Below are 21,799 nucleotides of genomic sequence, written 5' to 3' on the forward strand. Positions count from 1 at the left end.
CTTCCGAGGGTTTAGAGTTTCAGGCTCTCTTATTGAGGGAAAAAATCCCCAAATCCTCCCAAATCTATGAAAAGCATACACTTTCCATAGAGAATGGGTACATTGAAAAGCAATTTTCTGTTAAAAATCAGTTCTGACAGGGTAGTTTCATCCAGGCTTGGATGTTGGATACCACAGGAGCATTTGCCAGGAATAAAAATAAGCATTTAGCTCTGAAGGGCTGGGATGCCAGGTTTAAGGATGACTCCTTGCCTAGGGAAGAGGTTCCTCTGTCTCAGGGATGGCCAGTGACAGATCAGAAGGGATAGAGGTTCACGATTTGTGTGGGAGTCTTGAATAATCTGTTCCTATTTTAATGTGAACATGGGTGGTAACATGGAATTACAGCGTGTGGAGGCGGGCTGGTGTGCGCGGATTAATGAAAAATAATGAGATAATATTGAGCACTTCTATAGTCTCATTACAAGGGCTCAGTTTCTCCACTGACAGAAATCCCTGGAAAATACCATGCTCTGGGACTCCATCCCTAATCTTTGTACCAGGAATTAACAGGAAACACAAAGGCTGTTTCACAAGTATATTCCTTTGAAAAGAGATTTCATTCTTAGTCTAAAATTTTAGGCTGCTCTGCACTTACACAGTAATCCTTTCAACTCATATTTCATTGAATCCAGAAGTCATTGTGGCTCCTGAGGTACTCTGCTGTGAAAAAACTACAAAACAAACACTTATAATTGCATGCTTGAAGTTATGACAATGTTTATATGATGCACCGAGAAGAGACAAAAATAAGCACTGAAGGGCACAAGGGTAAAGCTGGGTTTATTGAGGACTAACTACATTAGGATTGACTAAAAAGAAAGAAAAAAACAACCCAAGCATGTTCAAACTGCAATCCAAGCAAAATTTATTTTTAGTCCCTCGATTATTGCGAGTTTCATAATGGGATTTTGAGGCCCTGCCGTTGTCTCCCATTAACAAGGGCTCTGTTATATATTCCACAGTGTCGTGGTGGGAAATGATTCATGGCAGGGCTGGGATTTGACATTTGAGCACAGAGATGGAGGGAAAAGTGCTTTGATTCGCCGTGTTTTAAAAACAAACTCACCCTTAGAAGAAACTCCAGTAAGTTCTTGAAAGTACGGCATAAAAATAGAAATATTAGTGTTATAGAAGCCAGAAACCACGGCTTAACCTTTATTAACTGGGAAAATGATGAGAGTTTTGGTAAAGCTGGAGAAAGGCACTGGCAGAATGAAGGGCTGGACTGGGAAATCAGAAATACAAATGTGTACATGGCTACAAGACTGATGCAGTGATAGGGACAGGACCCTGATCCATCAAGGCAATCCTACAATTGCAATTTCCTACAATGTCCTACAGTGGCACAGTGGGATTTCTGATCCATGCACTAAAATTCAGACTGTCCCATTAGCTGAATTTTGAGGGGTTTTTTTTTTTTTGAAGCAAAATCAGTAATCCAGCAATCCTGTGTGAAAGGAATAGGGAAATTCTCCTCACTGAACAGAAGCATTCCTTGGAGACAACATACATCAAGCATGACTTAAAGGAAGATTAACTTTTATTCAGATGATATCTTAAGGAATTTCCATTCTCATGTGAATGATGAACACTTTTATTATGGGGAGAGGCTGGTTTATCTTTAACCAAGAATTTACAAGAGATTTGTAAAGCAAACAACAAACAATTTACGAAGCTTCATGAGATCTTCCTTTTATTCTGAAGGGTTTGTACTGTGAATGCTACCAGGTCGATGGCTGTGTCGTGAAAGGAAGGACAATCTGGGCTATGTGAAATGCCCAACAAATCCCTACTGGGAACATCACCTCTGGAAACAACAGAGGGAACTCAGCCAAAAACCCAAGCTGAGAGAAGGGTTCAAAGGAAATGTGTGTGCAGCCCAAGTGTTTCCAGAAAAATCTTAGACCACTAATTCAAAACCACGACAGAGTGACTGGCAGGTGACTGATGCCACCATTTGACACAGCAGGACCCTTGTGGACACTTCTCTCACTGATTGTGAAGCTGATGGAAAGCATTTCTTTAGCTCCAATGAATATTAAAAGCAGATCTGTGCTCAACTCCCCCCTCTCATAACCCACACTCAGAGCCCCAACTCATAACACACTCAGTCTCTCTAGCTAATTAACAGGATTTGTGAGCAGGTAGAAATGTGATTCCTTGAAGGTGCCAAAGCACCACACGTGTTTCCTGCTGCAAGAAAGAAAAGTGTATGCATACACCAATGTGTCCAGAAAGCTTGAATGGAAAACCCTTTCATGTCAGAAGTTTATTTTTATTGGTAAAATATTAAATAATATACAGAATTAAAAACTGCACTTACACTTCTGAGAAGAAATAATTCTTGGACAAATTAAATGCTTGTTCCTGAGATTCCCTACATTTATTCCAGTAGCTGTGCACTCAAGACAGTACAAACCTTTATAATATAATCCTTTTCACAAAGTATTACAAAGTTTCTGCAGCTTCTTTTATTTATACACACACATACACGCACACACACGGACTCCCACTCTCACGTGGCTGTACAACACTCACACAGGTACAGAGCACACACATACAGATGTGCAACCATATGTATGCATGTATGCTAAGAAGAAAATAAAAATAACAACAAGTCCCATAGTTCAGTCTATAGCGGCAAAACTCTTTTAGCAGGGGGATACAGGTTTACATTAGGGTTGCTCACATGCACCACTGTCAAAGGGATTGTTTCTGAACTCCTTTTATAAGAGCACCTTCCAATGAACACATAAAAAAAAGTGGGACAATTCCCAGTGTCTTCACTGGCCTTTTGAGTAAACTCTGATGTAATTTTTAATTTTTTTTAATTTTTTTTTTTTAATTTAAAAGATTCCTCTATTTGAGCTTGGAAGATCTATCACAGAACTAAAAATTCTTAAACTGGGAGAAAAAAAAGGGGTCATTTCCCACGTTAGTCGCCATCAGGCTGCGGTCAGGAAAAGAGCACTGAGGAGGGCAGAGGGCAGCTCTGGAGCAGCAGGAGAAGATGCTGTGGCCAAGGGCTGGAGCTCCCTGGGCAAGCAGGGCTCAGGTCCCACTGCTCAGTGAGGCTCAGGAGCAGCAGCAGAAGATCCCATGGCCAAGGGCTGGAGCTCCCTGGGCAGGGCTCAGGTCCCACTGCTCAGTGAGGCTCAGGAGCAGCAGCAGAAGATCCCATGGCCAAGGGCTGGAGCTCCCTGGGCAGGGCTCAGGTCCCACTGCTCAGTGAGGCTCAGGAGCAGCAGCAGAAGATCCCATGGCCAAGGGCTGGAGCTCCCTGGGCAGGCAGGGCTCAGGTCCCACTGCTCAGTGAGGCTCAGGAGCAGCAGGAGCCGAACCCCCCCGGGAGGCTCCTGGAGCTCGGCCAAGGAGCGAGACCCAGCAGGCACCCACCCAATGGGTTCTTCTGCAGCTCAGACACCAGGGGCTGGGCAATGATTTTGGCAATCAGTCAGGAGGGGATACAGTCTCCTGGCCTTTGTTATTATTAGAAAGAAATCTCTTAAATACAAATTTAAAGGACAAAAGTGGCTACTGTGCATGCGCAGTAACTGCCTTTCCAAGAAGTCTCAATGGGATTTTATTCTTTTTTCTTTTTATTACGTACCTAAATACATATTTACAGAACAGCGGCTTCAGTCTACTGGGGCAGGGCGGGGAAGGGAAGGCATTAAAAATACACTATATATAAATATGCATGATATGTAAAACAAGTCCCATCTAAACTTATATAAGACAAGGACAATTCTAAAGAAGCTTTTCTGGTCTCTCAGGTAGATAAAGGACACGAGTCCTGTAATTCTTATGCAGGCAAATCTCTCCCTAGAGTAAATGGCAGTTTTGCCCAGCTAGGAGATTAGGCCTAATCCAAAATCCATCGTCAAAGTCAACAGAAGTCTCCACCGAGTGGGTTTTGGATCAGACCAAAAGATCTTTTTATTTTTTGTAATTTTTAATAAACATCAATATTAAGTGCTTTTCTTAAAAAAGCTGCAATTAGAAAAGAAGAGGAAGGAAGAGTCAAGAACAGGTATGTCCTTAATTCTGGATGTGGATGTGTTTCAATGCCAACAACAAGCAGGAGGTAAATTATGGGCTTTAGCCTTAATTTACAGTTTCTCATCTTTTGTCAGTCACTATCAGTTTACTTGAACCATATCTTCAAATTCATTTAGGGCACAGCATTTTGTTTCACTGATTTGTGTGGACTGAGGAAGGAACACAGAAACCACTGCACATTAATAAGATGTCAGGGTAAGTATTGCACTTGAACAGAAAAATAACCCAAATGTTGGTGATGTTTGTTTTTAGAACTAATACAGGCAATTCATCCATGTCTGCAATGATCACGTTTAGAAAGCAGGATCCAAGAATGAAGCATAAGAAGCAAATTTGGGGTTGGTAACCCCCACCCTGGAATACAACAGTAGTAAAACTTTTTTAAAGCATTTTCTTCCAACAGGAAAAAAAATTATAGGACTTTTTTTTTTTTTTTTTTTACTTTACAATTTTAAATCTTCTAAACATTTGCATTAAAAGTTTCCAGTTTCTCATAAAAAGATAAACATTTTAGGAAAAAAAAAAAAAACAAAACAACCAGAAAATAAAACCAACTAAAAAGGAAGGCAAATATACAGTATTATAATTACATCACTGTAGAGTCATCTCAAAGGTACCCTAGATCTTTAAAGTGTTACAAAGAGTATGTACCTTATTTTTTTTTCTCAAATCAACTATCTTTTTTTTTTCTTTTTTCTGTTTTTAATAAAAAACTACACTTGAGTACAAAAATATGTAAACAGACTGTACAGCCAATGAACAAAAAACCCCAAAAACCACCCCCCCTCCCCGAACCCCTAGACAGCCCAAAGCTACAGGAGATAAGAGCAGGCCCAGACTTAAAGCTCCAAGAAGGAAAAAGGGGAAAGAGGAAAGCACAGAAAGCCAGAGGAGACTGCTACATGGTGAGGAAGTGAACATGTTCAAGCTCTGAGGACACTTGACAATTCGTCAAATAATTGATCACAGTTTCAGAATCCGAATGACTACAAAAACAACCAAAAAAAGTCCTTCCCTTGTTACAGCGTGTTCAGGAACGAACATCCATTTCCAGTAAGCAATGTCAAATCCCAGTTAGTGCATAGTAGGGATTCAGTGACCTCCACCCCTGCAAGAAGCTTTTCTTACTCGATGTCACTTGAGGTAAAACTAAATGGCCCAATTTACTGCAGAGTGGCCCCACTGTGCTCCCCCCACTCCCCACGGGAGGTGCCCATCCTCTCTCCAGCCTGGTGACACAGAGCAGAGGCTGAGGTTCCCGGGTACCGCCGAGGGCCAGGGATTAAGGCTGCTACACGGAGAACGGGAATGCGCCTTCAGCGCTGCAGCTGCCCAGAGCTGCTGTGCTGCACCCTGATCTCACAGGTGATGGGAGTGATCAAACACACAGACAGCTCCAGAGCTCCAGTGTGCTTCCACATCCAGCCAAAGGGATGGCACGAGGCTGATGATGCTCAAATGTTTTCCTGGGCTGCAGTGTGGTCGCCTAAACCAACACGAGCTGTGGGAAGGAAGCACTGGCCACAGCTTTGGGCCAGGCTGCTCCCTTTTCTCCCAGCAGGGTCCATGTGGTACCAGCCCCTCTCAAGACATGATCTGATTATCTTCATTGTCATTCACTCTGTTGAAATACTTCACATACTGCTAGTCAAAGCATCACAGGTTTGTTTTTTTGTTGTTTTGTTTCATTGGTTTTTTTTGCAACTGTAAAAAAATATTAGTTTTACTACAACTATGCAGGTTTCTGTTGAAATGGTCATTTCTGTCCACTGATTAATTAGGCCCCAAGATGAAAAGGAGAAGTTTGTACAGAAGGAGACAGCATGGAAAGTTATCTTCAAAGATGAGGACCCAAGTGAGCACACTGATAACCACCTTTCCAAAGGCTGGAAGCAAACAGGAGCCGGGAATCTGCAGGTTCAACTGGGAAGGTAGGTGACTTAAACAGAGACCGGTTTTATTGTTCTCCTGGCCTGTTAAGCATGCAGTACAGCAAAGCCTGAGCCCACCCCTCCTTCTGACTGTCCTCTGCGTATTTCAGAGCCAGGTAGGGGAAGGACACAACCCACCCTTTCAGGCGGGGTTGTAGGAGGTCAAATTAGAAACCAAATTGGGAACCAGTGATGTTCTCCTTTGCTTGTATCTCAGAACACATGAATGGGATAGAAGGGAATCTATTTCCTATGAAGCAAATTCTAGCTCTTTTCTACCTAATTGCTCCTCTCACCACCCCTCTTTGGCTGCTGTGGCCTGGGCCCAGCAGAGCAGTGCCAAGGGGGTGGATCTGCCCAAAGCTTGCTGGCCCAGCCACCTTGTCCACGGTAGCCCATCTGCCTTGGCTGTGCCGGCACACTCGGCTCTGCAGCCCTGCAGGGGGAACAACTGCACCTGAAACCAGGTCACCAACCCGCTGGGAAAGTCCCAGAACCAGCACTGTGCTCGTCACTGCAGTGCTCCAGCTCATGAACCCCCTGAACACCTCCTACTGAAGAGCTTCTCTCGCCTCTATACCAATTCCTGGTGTGGCAGCAGCGTGACAGGCAAACTCGCAAACCGCTTCCAAAGGACTTGCCACATTTGTTTTTCCAGGCTGAAACAAGAAGCAAGTGCTTTAAAGTCTGCTCCCAGTCCTAAGGGGGAGCTTTAAAGCAGAGCAAAGTCCACTTCCAAGGGTGTTTTACTTAAAGAGCTGAGTGGGAGGAAACAGGAGACGCTTCCCTGGCTCTCCGTAGGGCACGGCACAGCTGGGGGCTCCCACGGCAAGTCCTGGCATTGCACTGGGGATGCTGTGTTCCCTGGGACCAGCTACAGACCAGCTCTGGCTGGATAGCTGGAATGCACTTTGCTAAGGTCATTTTCAGCCCTTCCCACTCCTAAAAGCCATCTAACTCCAGGAAATCTCACAGCAAAGTACCCAACAGGGTCCTCTCTCTGGGTCAAGCTGCCCAGGAGGGTGCAGAGCAGGAGAAGGGATGTTTCCTTTGGGTTGGTTTTTGTTGTGCATTCTGAAAGGGTCTGGTAGGATATCACAAATGACATCAGGATCTCCCAAAATGCATTTGGAAAAGGCACATATACAATTAAGCATATATCTAACTACACAATACCATATATATATATAAATATACTTTCTCAAGCTCTCCAGCTGCCCCAGACCACAGGCCATCCATTTTTGTTTTTAAATGCTATTAAGCCAAGCTAAAACATGAATTGCTAGCAGAAAAGCCAATCTCATCACCCTTTTCCTAAAATCCCACACTGACTTTAGGTAACTCTGGCAGCCTCCCTCCTCCCCCCTCATTACATTATAAAGCACAGCAAGAGTTAAGGAAAGGAATTTATCCAGCGAAGGAAATGCATTATGTAGCTCCTGCCCTTGGCTGAAATAAGCACCTTTGCTGCAATTACCTCCAAAATTTCTTTCTGGAGGAAGGAGCATCTGTTGTCTGGCTTCTTTTACATCAGAACAAGCTAGCCCAGGACCTGGGCAGTATTATTTGAAGGGTTGGGTTTCATTACTGATGTCACAGAATCACACAGAATCACTGGGTTGGAAGAGACCTCCAAGATCATCGCGTCCAACCCAGCCCTAGCACCTCAACCAAACCATGGCACTGAGTACCACATCCAGTCTTTTTAAAAACACATCCAGGGATGGTGACTCCACCACCTCCCCAGGCAGACTATTCCAAAACTTTATCACCCTTTCTGTAAAAAACTTTTTTCTAATATCCAACCTACACCTCCTGCCTTACAGCACAAATTTAGGGAAGCCCTTGTAAACAGAAAGAAATTTGGAAACTGTGACAATTGAGAATTTCTTCACCTTGCAGTAAACATACTTTAGGTTCACATGGCCACTTTGTGAGCTGGGTTCTCACATTGTAGAAACCAGTACCACTAAAAATCAGGCCAATTAACCCATTTAAAATCTTCCTCTCTACTACAGACCACTACAGGTTAATGCCTAGACACCTTTCACATCACATCATAGATGAAAGCACTTTTTAAGGAGAATAAAATTATTTTAATCCCATAAGTTATTGAGTAAAGAGTGGGCTTTACTGAAAAATGCAATATATTTTGATGTGCACTCCCAACTGATTACAAAGAGAGGTGACTGTGAAATTCATCTGTCATATTTGCAGATATATAGATAATGCCCTTTGCTCCAAGGATATGGATCACACCAAGAGCAGAATAAGCAGTCACACTTCTCTTTAAATTAATAGGCTTTTAATCCTCTAAACTGAGTCAGAATATTGCCATTTTTGATGTAAAAGAAGCAAAAGGGTTTACTGGCAGAGAAGTGCACAGAATTTCTTTTTTTTTTTTTTCTTTAAATGAAAATGGGGAATGCTTACAGAAAGCCAATTGTAAATTTGCAAATGCATGTTTCTAACCAGAAACCCGATTCCAAGAATTTCAAAAGAGTCCAATAAAAATCAGCCAGGTTCAATTTCCAGCACCAAATACTAAGTACAAACGGATTTGGAGGCCAAGGATTAGCTACTGAAATTCCTAGTACACTGTGAATGACTAATGAACTTGATGAAACTCAAGAGCTTTTCTTAGAAATCCAATTCTTGCAGAGAGCAAGCAAGAAAAAACACTCAAAGAAATCTCTGCTGCCCCATTTTGTTCACTTTTGTGAAGGGACAAACTGCATTACATAAAGCTGTCTAATAATTTTCAGCAGGAATTGAATTCTAAAGTACATGTTAATTCAAAATTTTGTTCAAAATTTGAACTAGAATTTAATCTTCTTTTCCTAACTCTAGAATAGAAGTCTTCAGTTAATGTTTAGAAAAGGACATTGATAATAAGAAATTAATGTGACACCTCAAGCTTCTTCCTCTCCAAAAAATGTAGTTTCTATAAGGTAATTGCTCAGTGCCTCCCCAGTTCCCTGTGCCTGTGACACCTGGACATCCTGATCTCACCTGCTACCATTAGATCAAGAAGCTGGACTTAACTGAAGCCAGGTCCAAAATCAGTGGGCCTCCCCATTTGATCCTTTAAACATCTACAGAACACACCCTACTGGAGGTATCATCAGTGAACCAAAGTGCACACTAACAAAGTGCAGATGTAATTGCAGCCAGCTGATGTGTGGATACACAAGAGATTCTCTACCTTTCCCGTATTCTGGTGCTTTCCCAAACAAAGGCAGACATTTTATACTCTTTTTCCCTAGTGCTAACTATTCCAAGAAACCACAGCCCAATGTTCTTTCACTGACCACAGAGGGGAGAACAGAATGTTTCCCCCAGAGACTGAAAGGATTTGCCGGCAACCTTTCTCTCTTGGTTGGGCATGTGTTTTTCTTGCGGCCCAAGCAACCCTCAAGGCCCAAGAACCTTTCCCTTTCCACCCTTGTTCTTAAAGGACCTTTCCTGCCTCAGTAAATCACAACCACTTTTTTTTTTCTTTTCTGAATTTCCAGGCACATCCTGACAAAAAGCACGGCCGCCTGCCTCCTAAGCCCACCTCCCTGACTGCAGAGAACCAGCCACACGGAATAAAAGCGATGCCCTCCAGCATCTCCCTGCTTTTCTCCTGCACAAACTCTTTTGACTGCACCAGGCACAAGACAATGAGAATGGTCCAGAGGACAGCACTGGTTCATTTGCCCCAGTTTCCTCTACATTAGGGTGAAGAAAGAAGGAGGGGGAGGAACCCAACGACATTAAGAACAATGTTGGGAATAGATCTTTAAATCTCTCTCTCCAAAGCCTGCATATTCCCAGCCTTGATAGGTCTCACATTACACAAGATGACATTTCTCTCCATATTGTATTATAATTAATAGGCTACTGCAAGACTTTACCAGCTCCTACTTAATAGCATTGCAGTGCTGGGAAGCAGTCATCAGGTAATCTGGCCATGATCTACTGTATTCTTTCTAAACACAGGTTCTAGCTGCCAAGAATGTCACCATAAAAAGATTTCAATCAATACCACTCAGCTCCTACTTTCAAATGCTCCAGGTCTAGGAAGAGAAGAAGGAAAAAAAACCAGTACCCTCAAAACGAACAGCAAACTGGCATATGCATCAAGTGCACAGATTGGAGGGAGCAGATGGGAATTCATTATGGCCTGATCTTGCTCTCTCTTTTATACTTTAGTAACTTTATCCTTTGGAAAAGGTCTCCCCAAACGCATGGAGACCGTGCGTGCGGAGGGGGTTAAACCCATCCAGATCTTTCCATTCTCAAGCTGTGCTCTTGTTGCCAAACAACAACATTTCAATTGTGATTGGTACAAACAGTTGGGTTTCAATGGCAATCTGTCCCGTAGGTTTAAGCCCAGTTTTTACTGATGAAACTTGCTGGGTGGTTGCTGGCTTTGTTATTTACTGAGAGAGAAAGAAAGGAAACAAAACAGATCAGTGGACTTGTTTTCTTGTCCAGTCTCTAGATCAAGGACTCACTCTGGAGTGTGTTTCTCCACTTGCTTTCCCTAAAGGAAAATTAATAAAATAGGAGTGTAAATGAAATCTTTAAGTTCAAATCAAGACACAACACCTACACCTCCACTTATCGCTTTCTGAAGAAGCAGGGAAGGCTGTACGTGACCTGTTGGTCACATGTATATGACCTGAAGGTCGTATGTAACCTGGCATAGCCAAGGCTATCCAGCAAAACCTGCTAATACTTTCACCCCTAAATTAAGCAGAATTGATGACATACAAACAAAAGGAAATCAGTGGTTCCACCAAATAAGCAAGCAAGAAGTCAACAAGAGAAAAAACAGTCAAGGTTCGGATCACAATGTAGCTGAAGTAGTTGGGGCAGCTCCATTAAATTCAGTGGAGCCAAGAGGATAAATGCTGGCCAAGGATCTGACTCCTAACGCTTTCCCAGCTGCATGTCTTAGTTTAGGCTGCTGCCAAGAGGTTAACACTGTAATAGTAGAATGAGATAGTATTTACATAATTATATATCTATATATACCTATATTTAAAGAACACTTTGCTACTAGTACTTTTGTCATTTAAAAAAATCCATAATTTTAACCCAAAAGTATTTCAGAAGAACAGCAGAACCTCTTGAGTAAACTACAGACTCTCACTGACTCCTAGGCCACTTACTGTCCTAGCAGCATGTTTAAATGTTATTTCTAAATGCTCTTTCTTAAAACTTAGGGTGCAACTAGAGAAGTAAGGCTCCCAAGGGTCTCTAAGAAGCCAGTGAAACAACACATAGGCATGGAGTAACAGAATATTAACAATTCTAAAAAAAGGTGCTTCATAAGTTAAGGAAAATAAAAACACAAAGCCTCAAACTTACCACAGAAGGCCCTCAGACTTATGAAACTAAACTGCTGTAATGTGGTACAGTGTTAAGACATACATTTCTTTTTTTCTTTTTTTTTTTTTTTTTAATTTATTTACATTCTAGAGGGGCAATAGACACTGAACCCAGGAAAACAGCTCACCCTTGAAAGTGATTTTGAAAGGAATATTGACTTTGATTCATGCTCCTAACTCCCTAACAGTTTTGCTTTAAAAATAATTGTTCGTTCTGCAGGACAAAGTTCCCCCCTTTCCTCCAGCCACCGAAAGTTCGCACCAGATCTTCACATTAGGAAAAGGCTCTCCTCTGAAATGTTTCTACCTATTCCTCTGAAATTGCAAATGAATGGCATCTTGATGGGACTTGAAAGCACCTGGCATGGTTGAGTGATATCCCAAAAGAGGACATGGTGTACAACTGACTGAGACGGACACGGACTGCCTTCCAATTCCCGCAGAAAGCAAGGCGGATCACTCCCCAAAAACCGACGGCCATAACAAACCCCTCCTTTATCCATTCCCTTCCTTCTTTCCATTCTTAAGCTGGGCAGAGAAAATGAGGTTGGGTCCACAAAAAATAAGGTTAATAATAATAATTAAACAACAGCAACAACAACAACAGCAACAACAACAAAATAGGCGTCTCAATGTCTGAGGAAAAGTGGGATTGTAAGTGCAGTATTTCTTCATGTGCAGTTCTTCTACTTCATACGAGTCCCCTTTGGATGAGAAGGCCTAGCGGAATGTGTGCTCCCCCCGGACTATGTGCGATGAGAACTCATAGCGGTCCTGGCTCCGGTAGCCACAGATGTTGCACTCCAGCGGGTCCCGGTAGCCGTGGCAGCCCATGTGGATGGTGTACATGACATGGTCCAGGAAGAGGACGCGACAGTGCTCACACTTGAAAGCCCTAATCTGCTCCCCTTCTCCGTTGATCACCTTGTACATATCCTTTAAAGAGCCCTTAGGAGCTTTTGTGACCTCCAAAGGCTTGGCCTCCTCCTTCACATAAGCCGGGTTTGGCTTTATCTTGGGGGTTAAGGCAGCATTTCCTGGGTAGGACTGGCGGTCGTCGTGGCTGCTGTCTGAGTCAGTAGAATCCAGGCAGCTATTGCTGGGGGAGCCCTCTCTATCCTGGATTCGACTCTTTGGTCTGATGAGGGAGATGGGGCCATCCATGTTGTTCTCGTGGCTGTCGGCTGTTTCCCTGCTGATGGGCCTCTCTATCCTGCTGGGATGATAGACCTGAGCGTAAGCTGAGCTGATGACTGGGGCCACCTCTGCAATTGTGCTCGGTGTGTGCTGCATCAGGGGGTGAAGTGCCTCAGCTCCAAGGTAGGTGATTGCATTGGTGATGGCTTGGTCCATCATGTGAGACTGCATCAGCTCAGCCTCCTTGTCATAGCTTAGGTTCATATCAAAGGGGATATCTGGATAGCCAAATCTCATGAACTTTTCACCTAAGAGATAAAAGCAAATACATGAGCAAAATCAACATAATCGCTGCAATGTTTCACTGTGAAATGGGTGGGGCGGGATGGAAATGCGCTGACTTGGGGTGAAATTATTCCAGAGTCTAAAGTTAACCTCCTTCTAATATTACTGACCTCATATAAAGTTCCTGTCCTGAGTTGGGTAAAACAATACCCTCACCAAGAGATATTTTTTTTAGTTTATTCCAGATGAAACATGTGGCTGCAGCAATTTCCAGAGCAATTTCAAATCTTCAACTGCACCTGACCATGCCCACACTTCAGGTTGGGAAATATATGTTAGCTGGTAGATAATGGATTGAAATATTGAGGCCACTGAAGTTCTGGCAGAGCATACCATTAGACATGCTCTCCCCAAAATTCAAGGGACCATTTCACGTGTTCCCCACAATCTGAGGTGCCTCACATCTACCTTACAACACGGCTGCACAGTGAGAAGCCTAAACAACAGGTACAGGGGGCTTTTTATGGTGGCACCTTTAGAGCCACCATAATGTAATCATTCAACCAGCAGAAAAAAACCCCAAACATGAAATGAGAGCATGTGGACAAGAATGAAGATGAAGCCATTTGCAGGAGCAGTGGAGGCTGATCTTTGCAGTTTTCCTCCTTCAAAAAAAGAGATTCTATCCTTTTTGGACTGAGAAAAAAAATACATTCACACACCCCTCCCTTCCCAGTGTCTATTTAGGCAAGAAAACAAATAGAGAAACCACAAATATAGCTTAGTTTCACATGGTAAAAGGCAAAAGCATCTTTCATTGACACAGGATAAATTTATACATAATGATGCTGAAGCTGGCTGATTTGTAACTTTGAATCCTAACTCACATCCTTGTAACCTTTTCACATCAATGGCATGACAGATGTGCAAAACCAGAACCACATGCTGGTAACATTATGGCAGTCACAGGGCACCATGTTACACATCACAGTTCTCCTTGGAGGTGAACAAATTGACCACTGCTTACACCAGGGCTCAGTTCAGCAGCACTGCTTTTCCACTGATGGCTTTGGAGTGTCAGGACAGGCAAAGTTCATGGGATAACTTCTTTTTAGACAGGAAAGATTATATGTATATGATACAAGACACACACGTTCCTATGTGTTCACACATGTAATTAGCTAGCTGTTGACAGCTAACTTTTAAAGCTGATTTTATGTAGTCTGATAAATAATTTCGGTTGGTTTTCATTGTCTTTGTTACTTCACTTCCTCGGGACACAAAAGAAGACTTTTTTTTTTCCAGTAGCATAAGCTAATAAATTCAAGAAGTCACTACTTACAAGTGGTTTGGCTACTCAAGAATTAAATTACTCAGGAATCTTCTTCTATCACCTTTTGCCAAAATTGCTTGGAACACAATGTGTATAAACCACTATAAGAAACAGAACTGTAATCCCAAATCTCTTCCAAATTGCATTAGTACATTTCAACACAGCTATCACTCAGCATTTTATTTTTGACTATAATAATTCATTCCACTTAGTGTGACTTATTCCAAAGTGATGCATAGAGAATTAACCATGTTATCCTCAGAGATGATGCCTCACTTCTGCTGGGGAACTTAGCCCTGATTATCAAGGTAATTAAATGTAAGTCTAAAGTGAAGTACATGAATATTCCTACTCTGTTCAGCAATACTGAACATACCATGTTCGTGTATCAATGATGTGTACTCAACAATGGTCCTGGTAATCTAACATGACCTGTAGATGTCCCTTGCCATCAAACATCTTCTTTTCAGTCTTTTGCATGTGGGCTGGCAGCCTGTGATGGCTGTGCTGCCACAGACAGGATGGACAGCTCTGCAACTGGATGTGGCTCCAGCCTCCCATGGAACAGTGCAGCCCCCTCCCAAGTGGGGCCAAAGGGGGACTGGAGGACAGCTCCAGGAGGCAAGTATGGCTGGTGTCCACTGGTGCCTGTCACCTTCTCTGGCCACCTGTGTCATTCTTGTGTTTGGATAAAGAAATGGATCTGGTGATGGTCTGATCCAGCTCCCAAACACACTGGCAGTCCTTTGTAGGCTTTACAGATACAAGAAATATTACCCATCCTTTATGGGCTACTTGGATAAATGATGCAAACCTTATTTTGATTCCTTTCATCATCCATGTTTAGTTACTCCAGCACAGACAGCAAAGAAAGCTGTAAATTGCCAGTGACCTGAATTATTTATTCCTTTAATTATGCACCAGTTCCAAAGATGTCAGAGCCTGAGAAATTGAGTGTGACATAAAAAAGTAAAATAAATGATAACACAGGAGGGAGAGGGCGTAAAACACGGAGCTCAGAAGTAACCAATCAACAGTCCAATAGACCAGTACAATGTGGTTTCCAAATTAAATTTCTCTTTAGCCAATCCTATACTTAAAATCAGCTAATCAGACCAATCATTCTGAATTTTCATTTAAACTATGCTCAAAGTCTATTTATCCTTGCCCTATGTTAGTGAAGTAGAAGAAAAAACATTCTCCCCTCTGGCCATATGACATTCAAGTAAACCCCAAAACAGGTATTTAAAGCTAGATCAAAGCACACAGCCACAGCTGCCCTGTGATACCTGTAGTCCATCTAATCAAGTATCTAAAGCAGCTGCCATGTGGACACTTGGGAGAAAGCTACAAGAAACCTTGGAGAAAGCTGTTCCAGCATTTCCCCCAGGGAAGTTTCTCCCTGACCCCCATTAACCAGAAGCTGACTGTAATTTGGCAGCTGGCTGATCTTCATCTGTTCTGAGACGCCTGTGTATTTTTAATTCTTACTCTAACAACCATGGTCTTATCGTAAGCCACATAAATGTCTCCTTTTGCATCCTGCCAGTTCTTAACCTCAGTGACATTCTGAGAATAAGCTCCAAATTCCAGCTGAAAATACGTGAATCTGCTTCACATGACCAGCCTGAAGACAGCTGCTTTTAATTTAACTGGTGTCTGCCTCTCCCCCATTAACAAGATGCAAAAAGTACTCACACTCCTGTACATCAAAAACTGTACTTTCTGCCTCCACTACTTCAACTGGATTGGTAAGACTAGTAGCTCAAGAGCAGATATATCACCAGGTCTCTGACACAGAAATGAATTCATTCTATTTGCTGTATGCTGCTTCCTTTCCTCTTGAAAATTCAGCCATAGGAGAGACTGTGGTCCATAACCACAGTCCCTTGGAGATTGCTGATCAGAAAGAGCAGTAAAGCATTGATAGATGTAGCATGCAAAGATTATAGCTTATGCTTACATGACCTTCTCATAAACACCATTAAGTTGTTTTGGACAGGTGCCACACTTGCAGTATGCACAGGAAAATTTCCTGCAAGCAACAAAACCATTACACATTCTTCCTGATAGAGATGAACAATATTTAATTGGGGAGAAAAAGGGAAGAAAAGTGAGGTCATGGTGGAGAGGAGAAAAAAAATAAATAGAAAGGCAAGCAAGTGAAGACTGCTGTTATTCAATCTAAATACTGTGATGCCACTAAAGATCAGAAAAATAAGACATGGTAAATATGAAAGGGGGTACTTTTTTTCCTACATATGGATAGTGATACGTTACACCTATAGAAAAAAATGGATTTATCTAACAACAAAGTAGTATAACCTGCTGAAGAGAATAATAATGTGGTATAGCATCTCTCAGGCAAGGATTTCCAGACAGTAAATTTACCTCTGAACACAAGAACAACACATGGTCAATGGTGCATGAGTGGACAAATAAAATCACCTTTCTGGTCTAAATCTATAACAACATAGGATGTACTGATGTCTCCCAGCATTCCCCATGTGGGATGGATCATTGCTGGCCTAACCCCAGCTCAGCACTGATATTTGGGAATGGTCAGCTGACTGAGAGCAGCCAGGTCAGTGTGTCAGTCCCCCCAGGTGAGCTGCTGCACACTGCTGGCCCCCTGCTATTCCAAACCATGTAGCTTACTTACAGCCACATTCAGGGGTGATTTAACAAATCCATCTGAATCTCATTTAGCTGAGGGGCAACAACTTTTCTAAATGGCTGTGCTAATTGCATAGAGTGCTCTGATCCTCTCTGTAAGTGCCCTCAGCACTGGCAGAATGAGACACCCTTAAGTTCTGTGTGACTGCCCTTCCAGGGAGTGAGCATGGAAAAAGCCTGTTAGTGACTCCAGAGTCTAACACCCCAAACAATTCTCTGCCCCATCTTCCCTCCTAAGAAGTTTTGCCTTGCTTCAGTAGCAGTAAAAAGAAGCTTTAAGTTATAGCTCAAACCAAGTAAAATTCTCCATACTGTCAACAGTTACAAGCTGAATAATTTTAATATGTCAAGACACAAAGCAAAATATGAATTCTTGACCTAGGATTCTAAATCTAGTAATCAAAAGCCACCCAATGCTGTTTTGTATTCATGTATTAATCAGTTTATTGTGTGCAGAATGCTGCACTTGGAGCAAGAACTTCTTCTTCCAACACAAGGGATGTGATTTACTTCCTCATGCCAGTATTATCAGACCAGTTGTTGCCAAGTGTCAGGAATTTAATACAAATTAGAAGTCTTGAGATACTTCTTGTTTGTTTTTTTAACACATATGGAGACAGATAATTATATGACCGTCTTAGCTTTTTTTTGTTTTGTTTTGTTTTTGCTTTTTTTTTTTTTCTGGAGCAAGAAGAAGGAAGATGACAAGTCTAAATCTCAAAAGGGTTAGAGAGAAGTTTAAAAAAACACAACACAGCTTTAAGTAAAAAGATCAAGGTTTTCTAAGGTATTTTCATGATAGTGGACTTCACTTTTGAATTCTCTGGACTGGTAAAATGATTTCAGTAATTATCCTGATTTCTTGCTGTGATTTAACCACCTCCACTGTTGTATCAAAACCAAGTTGTGAGAGTGCTACTTTTCCCCTTGTTTTTCTGGCTATTGCAAATAGCACATAACCTATACCCATGCACTAAAAAGAATAAAAGGCTCATTTCCAGCTTACCCACAAACTTCTGTGGGGTGGAGCTTTTACGCTTTCCCATGTTGCTTGTCAGCTTCTCTATAACAGCAGGTCTCTCAAAAGGCACCACAGAAATATTGTTGTCCATCACAGGCTCTTGTTCCTTACAATCTTCCAGAGCAGGTACTACATAAAAACAAAAACTGGTATCAGACAGGTCTGGTGTACACATCACAGACAACACAAATCATTTGAGCCCTGCTGACTGTGCAACAAGTGCAACCCAACATAAAGCAAGGTGTGAGAACAGTTCGGGCATCAAGACAGCAATCACCTGTAAGAAGAGCCTCATTCACAAAACATCTCTCTTTGGGAACATCTTACTTAGCAGAAACCCAACTTTAAGTATTTGTGAAAGGGCTTGTTTTGCTCTGGACACACAAGATTGCCAGTGAGGAGAGGACATTTTTGAAAACTTACTGTGTAGGTGACATTTTGTGTTATTCTCTCTTCAATACGGTCACCTGTCACCAATGTAAATATTTAGTTATCATTCTTTCTGTATTCCCTTCACACTTACCATACAGCATAATTATTCCTATTATTACTATTATTATTATTATTATTATTATTATTAATCTTTTTGCACTAATCACAATGATTAAAAATCACACAAGGCATTGATGAGTTGTGTTTGTTGTGCTCCTTAAGACAAAGGGTTCTCAAATGAAGGATCAGTTTGTTAAAGCATATTTCCTCTCTTCACATTGTAATGAGACTGTAAAATTAACACACACTGTACTGGAATTACAAGATTAACATCACATGGAAATTCCCTTCACTATCACACAGACACTGCCCATTTTTTTATTAATATTTTTATCCCCTCAAGCACAGATCTAACAGCCTGCAAAAAGAGGTTTTCTGCATCTTACTTCACATCATCAGGGATCAGGGATCAGCAGGGAGCATTCCTGTGCTAACTACATCAGGGGGAATGCTCATACACTGAGACAAACAAAAAACCAATAACTTCTTCTGTCTTTACTCATTTCACTCTTTGTCATTTGCTGGTTTAGGGAATAAGGTGCTAAAGCTAAAATGTAGGAATTGAACAGGCTTCTAACCAGGGTAGTGAGCCACTTGCACAGGGTTTTATGTCACTTGCTGATATAGCCATTCTTAAGGACCAACAAATGACTTTGGTTTTGTTGAGCATCCTCTTATAATCATTGTCTTATAATCAGTGGTACCAGACTGTGGATCAGGCCTGGAGAGTCCCAGTCATTTGCAATATATATCAAGTGTGTAGCTCTGCTCTGCTGCTATGAGTTTAATACCAGGCCTAGTTGTCCTGCATTCATCCTCAGAAGGCAGCAAGAAAAACCTGAGAGGGATCAGCCACCAGTCCATGTGCTAATGGGATGGTTGGGGTATAAAGAATGGATGGCAGAAAAACAGAACCTGGGGCAATCTGGCACAGAGTTCCTACAGTTTGTAAACTGAGAGGAACCCATTGCATTCTCTGTCTTAGAACAGGCTCCCAGCAAAGTGCTGGGTATTGCAGAGGTGGCAGAGAAGGACTGGCACCCTCATGTTCTGCCAACCCTCCTCCGGTCTCTCACCATGGCAGCCTTTTGTGTCACAGACACCTTCTCCCAGACAGTGCCATAAATGAACTCCACCAGCCCACTTGCCTCCCATGTAACTGCACTACCTTCAGGATCCTGGCATGGAATAATCACCCCCTGTTCCTAAACACAGCTGTTTGCTAGCACATAATATACGAAAAATGGGGTGATAAAAGCCTTGTCTCTGCCTTCTTTCTAGTAAGGAAGAGCAAATACCAGGCAATTACAAAACAGAGTATCTGCTCAGGTGAACTTCTCAATTCAGACATCCATAATAAGAAAACATGGCAATTTATTCATTTGATTCCATTTGTGCCTCTGCTGCTATGCAAAGCTGAGTACTTTGAGGCTTAGAATCTACCATATGCTGTAAAATGATTTACTCTGCTGCTTTTATATTTGTACAGGATGCTCCCCCTGAGAAACACAATGGTTTCTCATTTACAAGGCAGTCCTGCTGGCATCACTGAAAGGGAGGGGAAAAAAGCATAAATATGAAATGAATCTAATGTTGCAACAAAATGGAATGCAGTGTTCAAGTGACCTAATTAATGCCCAGTGCAGACTGGGAGCCTTGGAACACTTCAATAGCTAAGGGTAAAGTTTTAAGGTTAATTAAATACCGTGCTTGGTCAGGAGCTATCTGCACACTCAAGTATTTACCAAGGAGATTTGGGAAGAAAGGAAAGATGATGTCTGCTGATTTTCACTGGGAACTGGCAGCTGACTGTCCTTTTTTGGCTTCCCCAAGCTCTGTGGATGCATGCACACGCACACACACGCTGTGAATCCCAGGATGTGACTGCCATGGGCCATGTCCACCTGGATGCCACTTCAAGGATTTCCAGCCCTTGGTGCACAGGACACTCAAGGCTGCTGGTGTGGTGCTAGGAAGGTGCTCAGTCCCTCCTAGGAACACCTGCTCAAGGCATCTTGAACCAGTTCAAAGCTCCCAATTATTTTAAAAGCCATCTGAATAAGCCCCAAATGTAGCAACATTTGTATGGTCTTATAACAATTAAGTAATAATTAAATAATTCTGCTGCTGGGCATATGTGTGTAAAATTTCCTACACATAATTTGAAACCTTTCTTCCATGAAAAATGAATAGTGCTAAAAAAGACATCTGCTCTTTTCTAAGTCAGGCAAAAAATCCTGCTTGGACTAATTTTTAAATTAAAACCATCAACAATAAGAGCATTTTCTTTTCCATCTTTCATGGTGAAGGTACTTTTTCCCACCTCAGAACCCAAGTCTATAATCCAGGGCACTTTTCTTTTGCAACAGAATCACACCAATATTTGTGTTATGACTGAAATACGTTACCAGAATGTGTTTTGTTATGCAGATTTCCTGGGAGAAGGGAAAGAAGGAAGTAGTTTAGGACTAGTTTCTGAAACCATTTAAATGGCAAGCAAAACTGGACCAAACAGATGAGATGTCACATTTCAGAAAACCAAAAATCAAATATCACATTGACAATTCTAGATTTCATTTCAATTTAAAAAACACACAAATAAAGGACATATAGCACAGCCTCTATTTTTTTTTTAAGGAAAAAACAAAATAAGAAAGGGGAAAACCAAAGTGATCACACACAACTACCAGTTCTCAACAATCAGCTGCTCTGTAGTAGAAGCTCGTGTACACATTTACTCAGCAGTAAATGCAATTCCTTTTTTGTTGTAGTACATCCTACTTCATTACCTTGGTAGTGACAGCAACCAAAGAACAGCTGACAGGATATAACTAGCTCAGATACAGCAACTCATTTTATGCTGAGAATTTACAGTCTCAGCTCAGGAAGACTTTTTTATTCTAAAACTCAAATTTCCAGCCCAGGAAAAGCCCTGAGTATGTTTCTGTTCCTCATCAGCTATCAGGGTGTGCTTCTGGATTGCCCATGGAAGAGTTCACCACCTCTAACACTGTCAATACTCAACTGCAGTTAACACAAAGTACTGTTTCTAAGCCTAAATTCTCAATTCATAAACTTGGATAGTCTTCAGAACAGTCTTTCTTTTCCTGAAGACATTGTTTTTTCAATCATAGTGAATATCTTTAACTTTTTACTATTAATTTTTAAGAAACCACATGAACTATTAAAAAAGTTTATGCTGTACTAGTGAGGAAAGAATAGGGGAAAAAAGAGAACTAAAAAAATTACCCAGTGTGTGTTTTGCTGATAAATATTTTGTGTGCAGACACCAGACACTGGGCTAAGTCTCAGCTGGTACAAATTAGTATTACTCCATCAACCTCAATTTCCTTTCTGAAGCTCACAATATTGCTATTTAAATGAAGTGTGTGTGTGCAGAGAAATGACAGGAAATATTCCCATGGACCCTGGTGGGAAG

General features: G+C 41.8%; 1 protein-coding gene across 4 annotated transcripts in view; it reads right to left on the reverse strand.

Annotated features, from left to right (window-relative positions):
- Positions 1-4,870: 4,870 nt before the first annotated feature.
- Positions 4,871-21,799, reverse strand: part of IKZF2 (IKAROS family zinc finger 2) — a 115,973-nt gene continuing 99,044 nt past the window's right edge. For all 4 annotated transcript variants that reach the window (XM_088058761.1, XM_014257747.2, XM_005528886.3 and 1 more), the window contains 2 exons: positions 17,854-17,997; positions 4,871-12,861 (listed from right to left, as the gene is read on the reverse strand). In XM_088058761.1, the coding sequence (XP_087914887.1) occupies positions 12,137-12,861; positions 17,854-17,997 (869 nt within the window). In that variant the 3' untranslated portion in view covers positions 4,871-12,136. The remainder of the gene's footprint in view (positions 12,862-17,853; positions 17,998-21,799) is intronic.

Source organism: Pseudopodoces humilis, chromosome 8, assembly GCF_049639895.1.
Source record: "Pseudopodoces humilis isolate 2021_Gansu_Grassland_sample_001 chromosome 8, ASM4963989v1, whole genome shotgun sequence".
In the NCBI taxonomy this organism is placed as follows: domain Eukaryota; kingdom Metazoa; phylum Chordata; class Aves; order Passeriformes; family Paridae; genus Pseudopodoces; species Pseudopodoces humilis.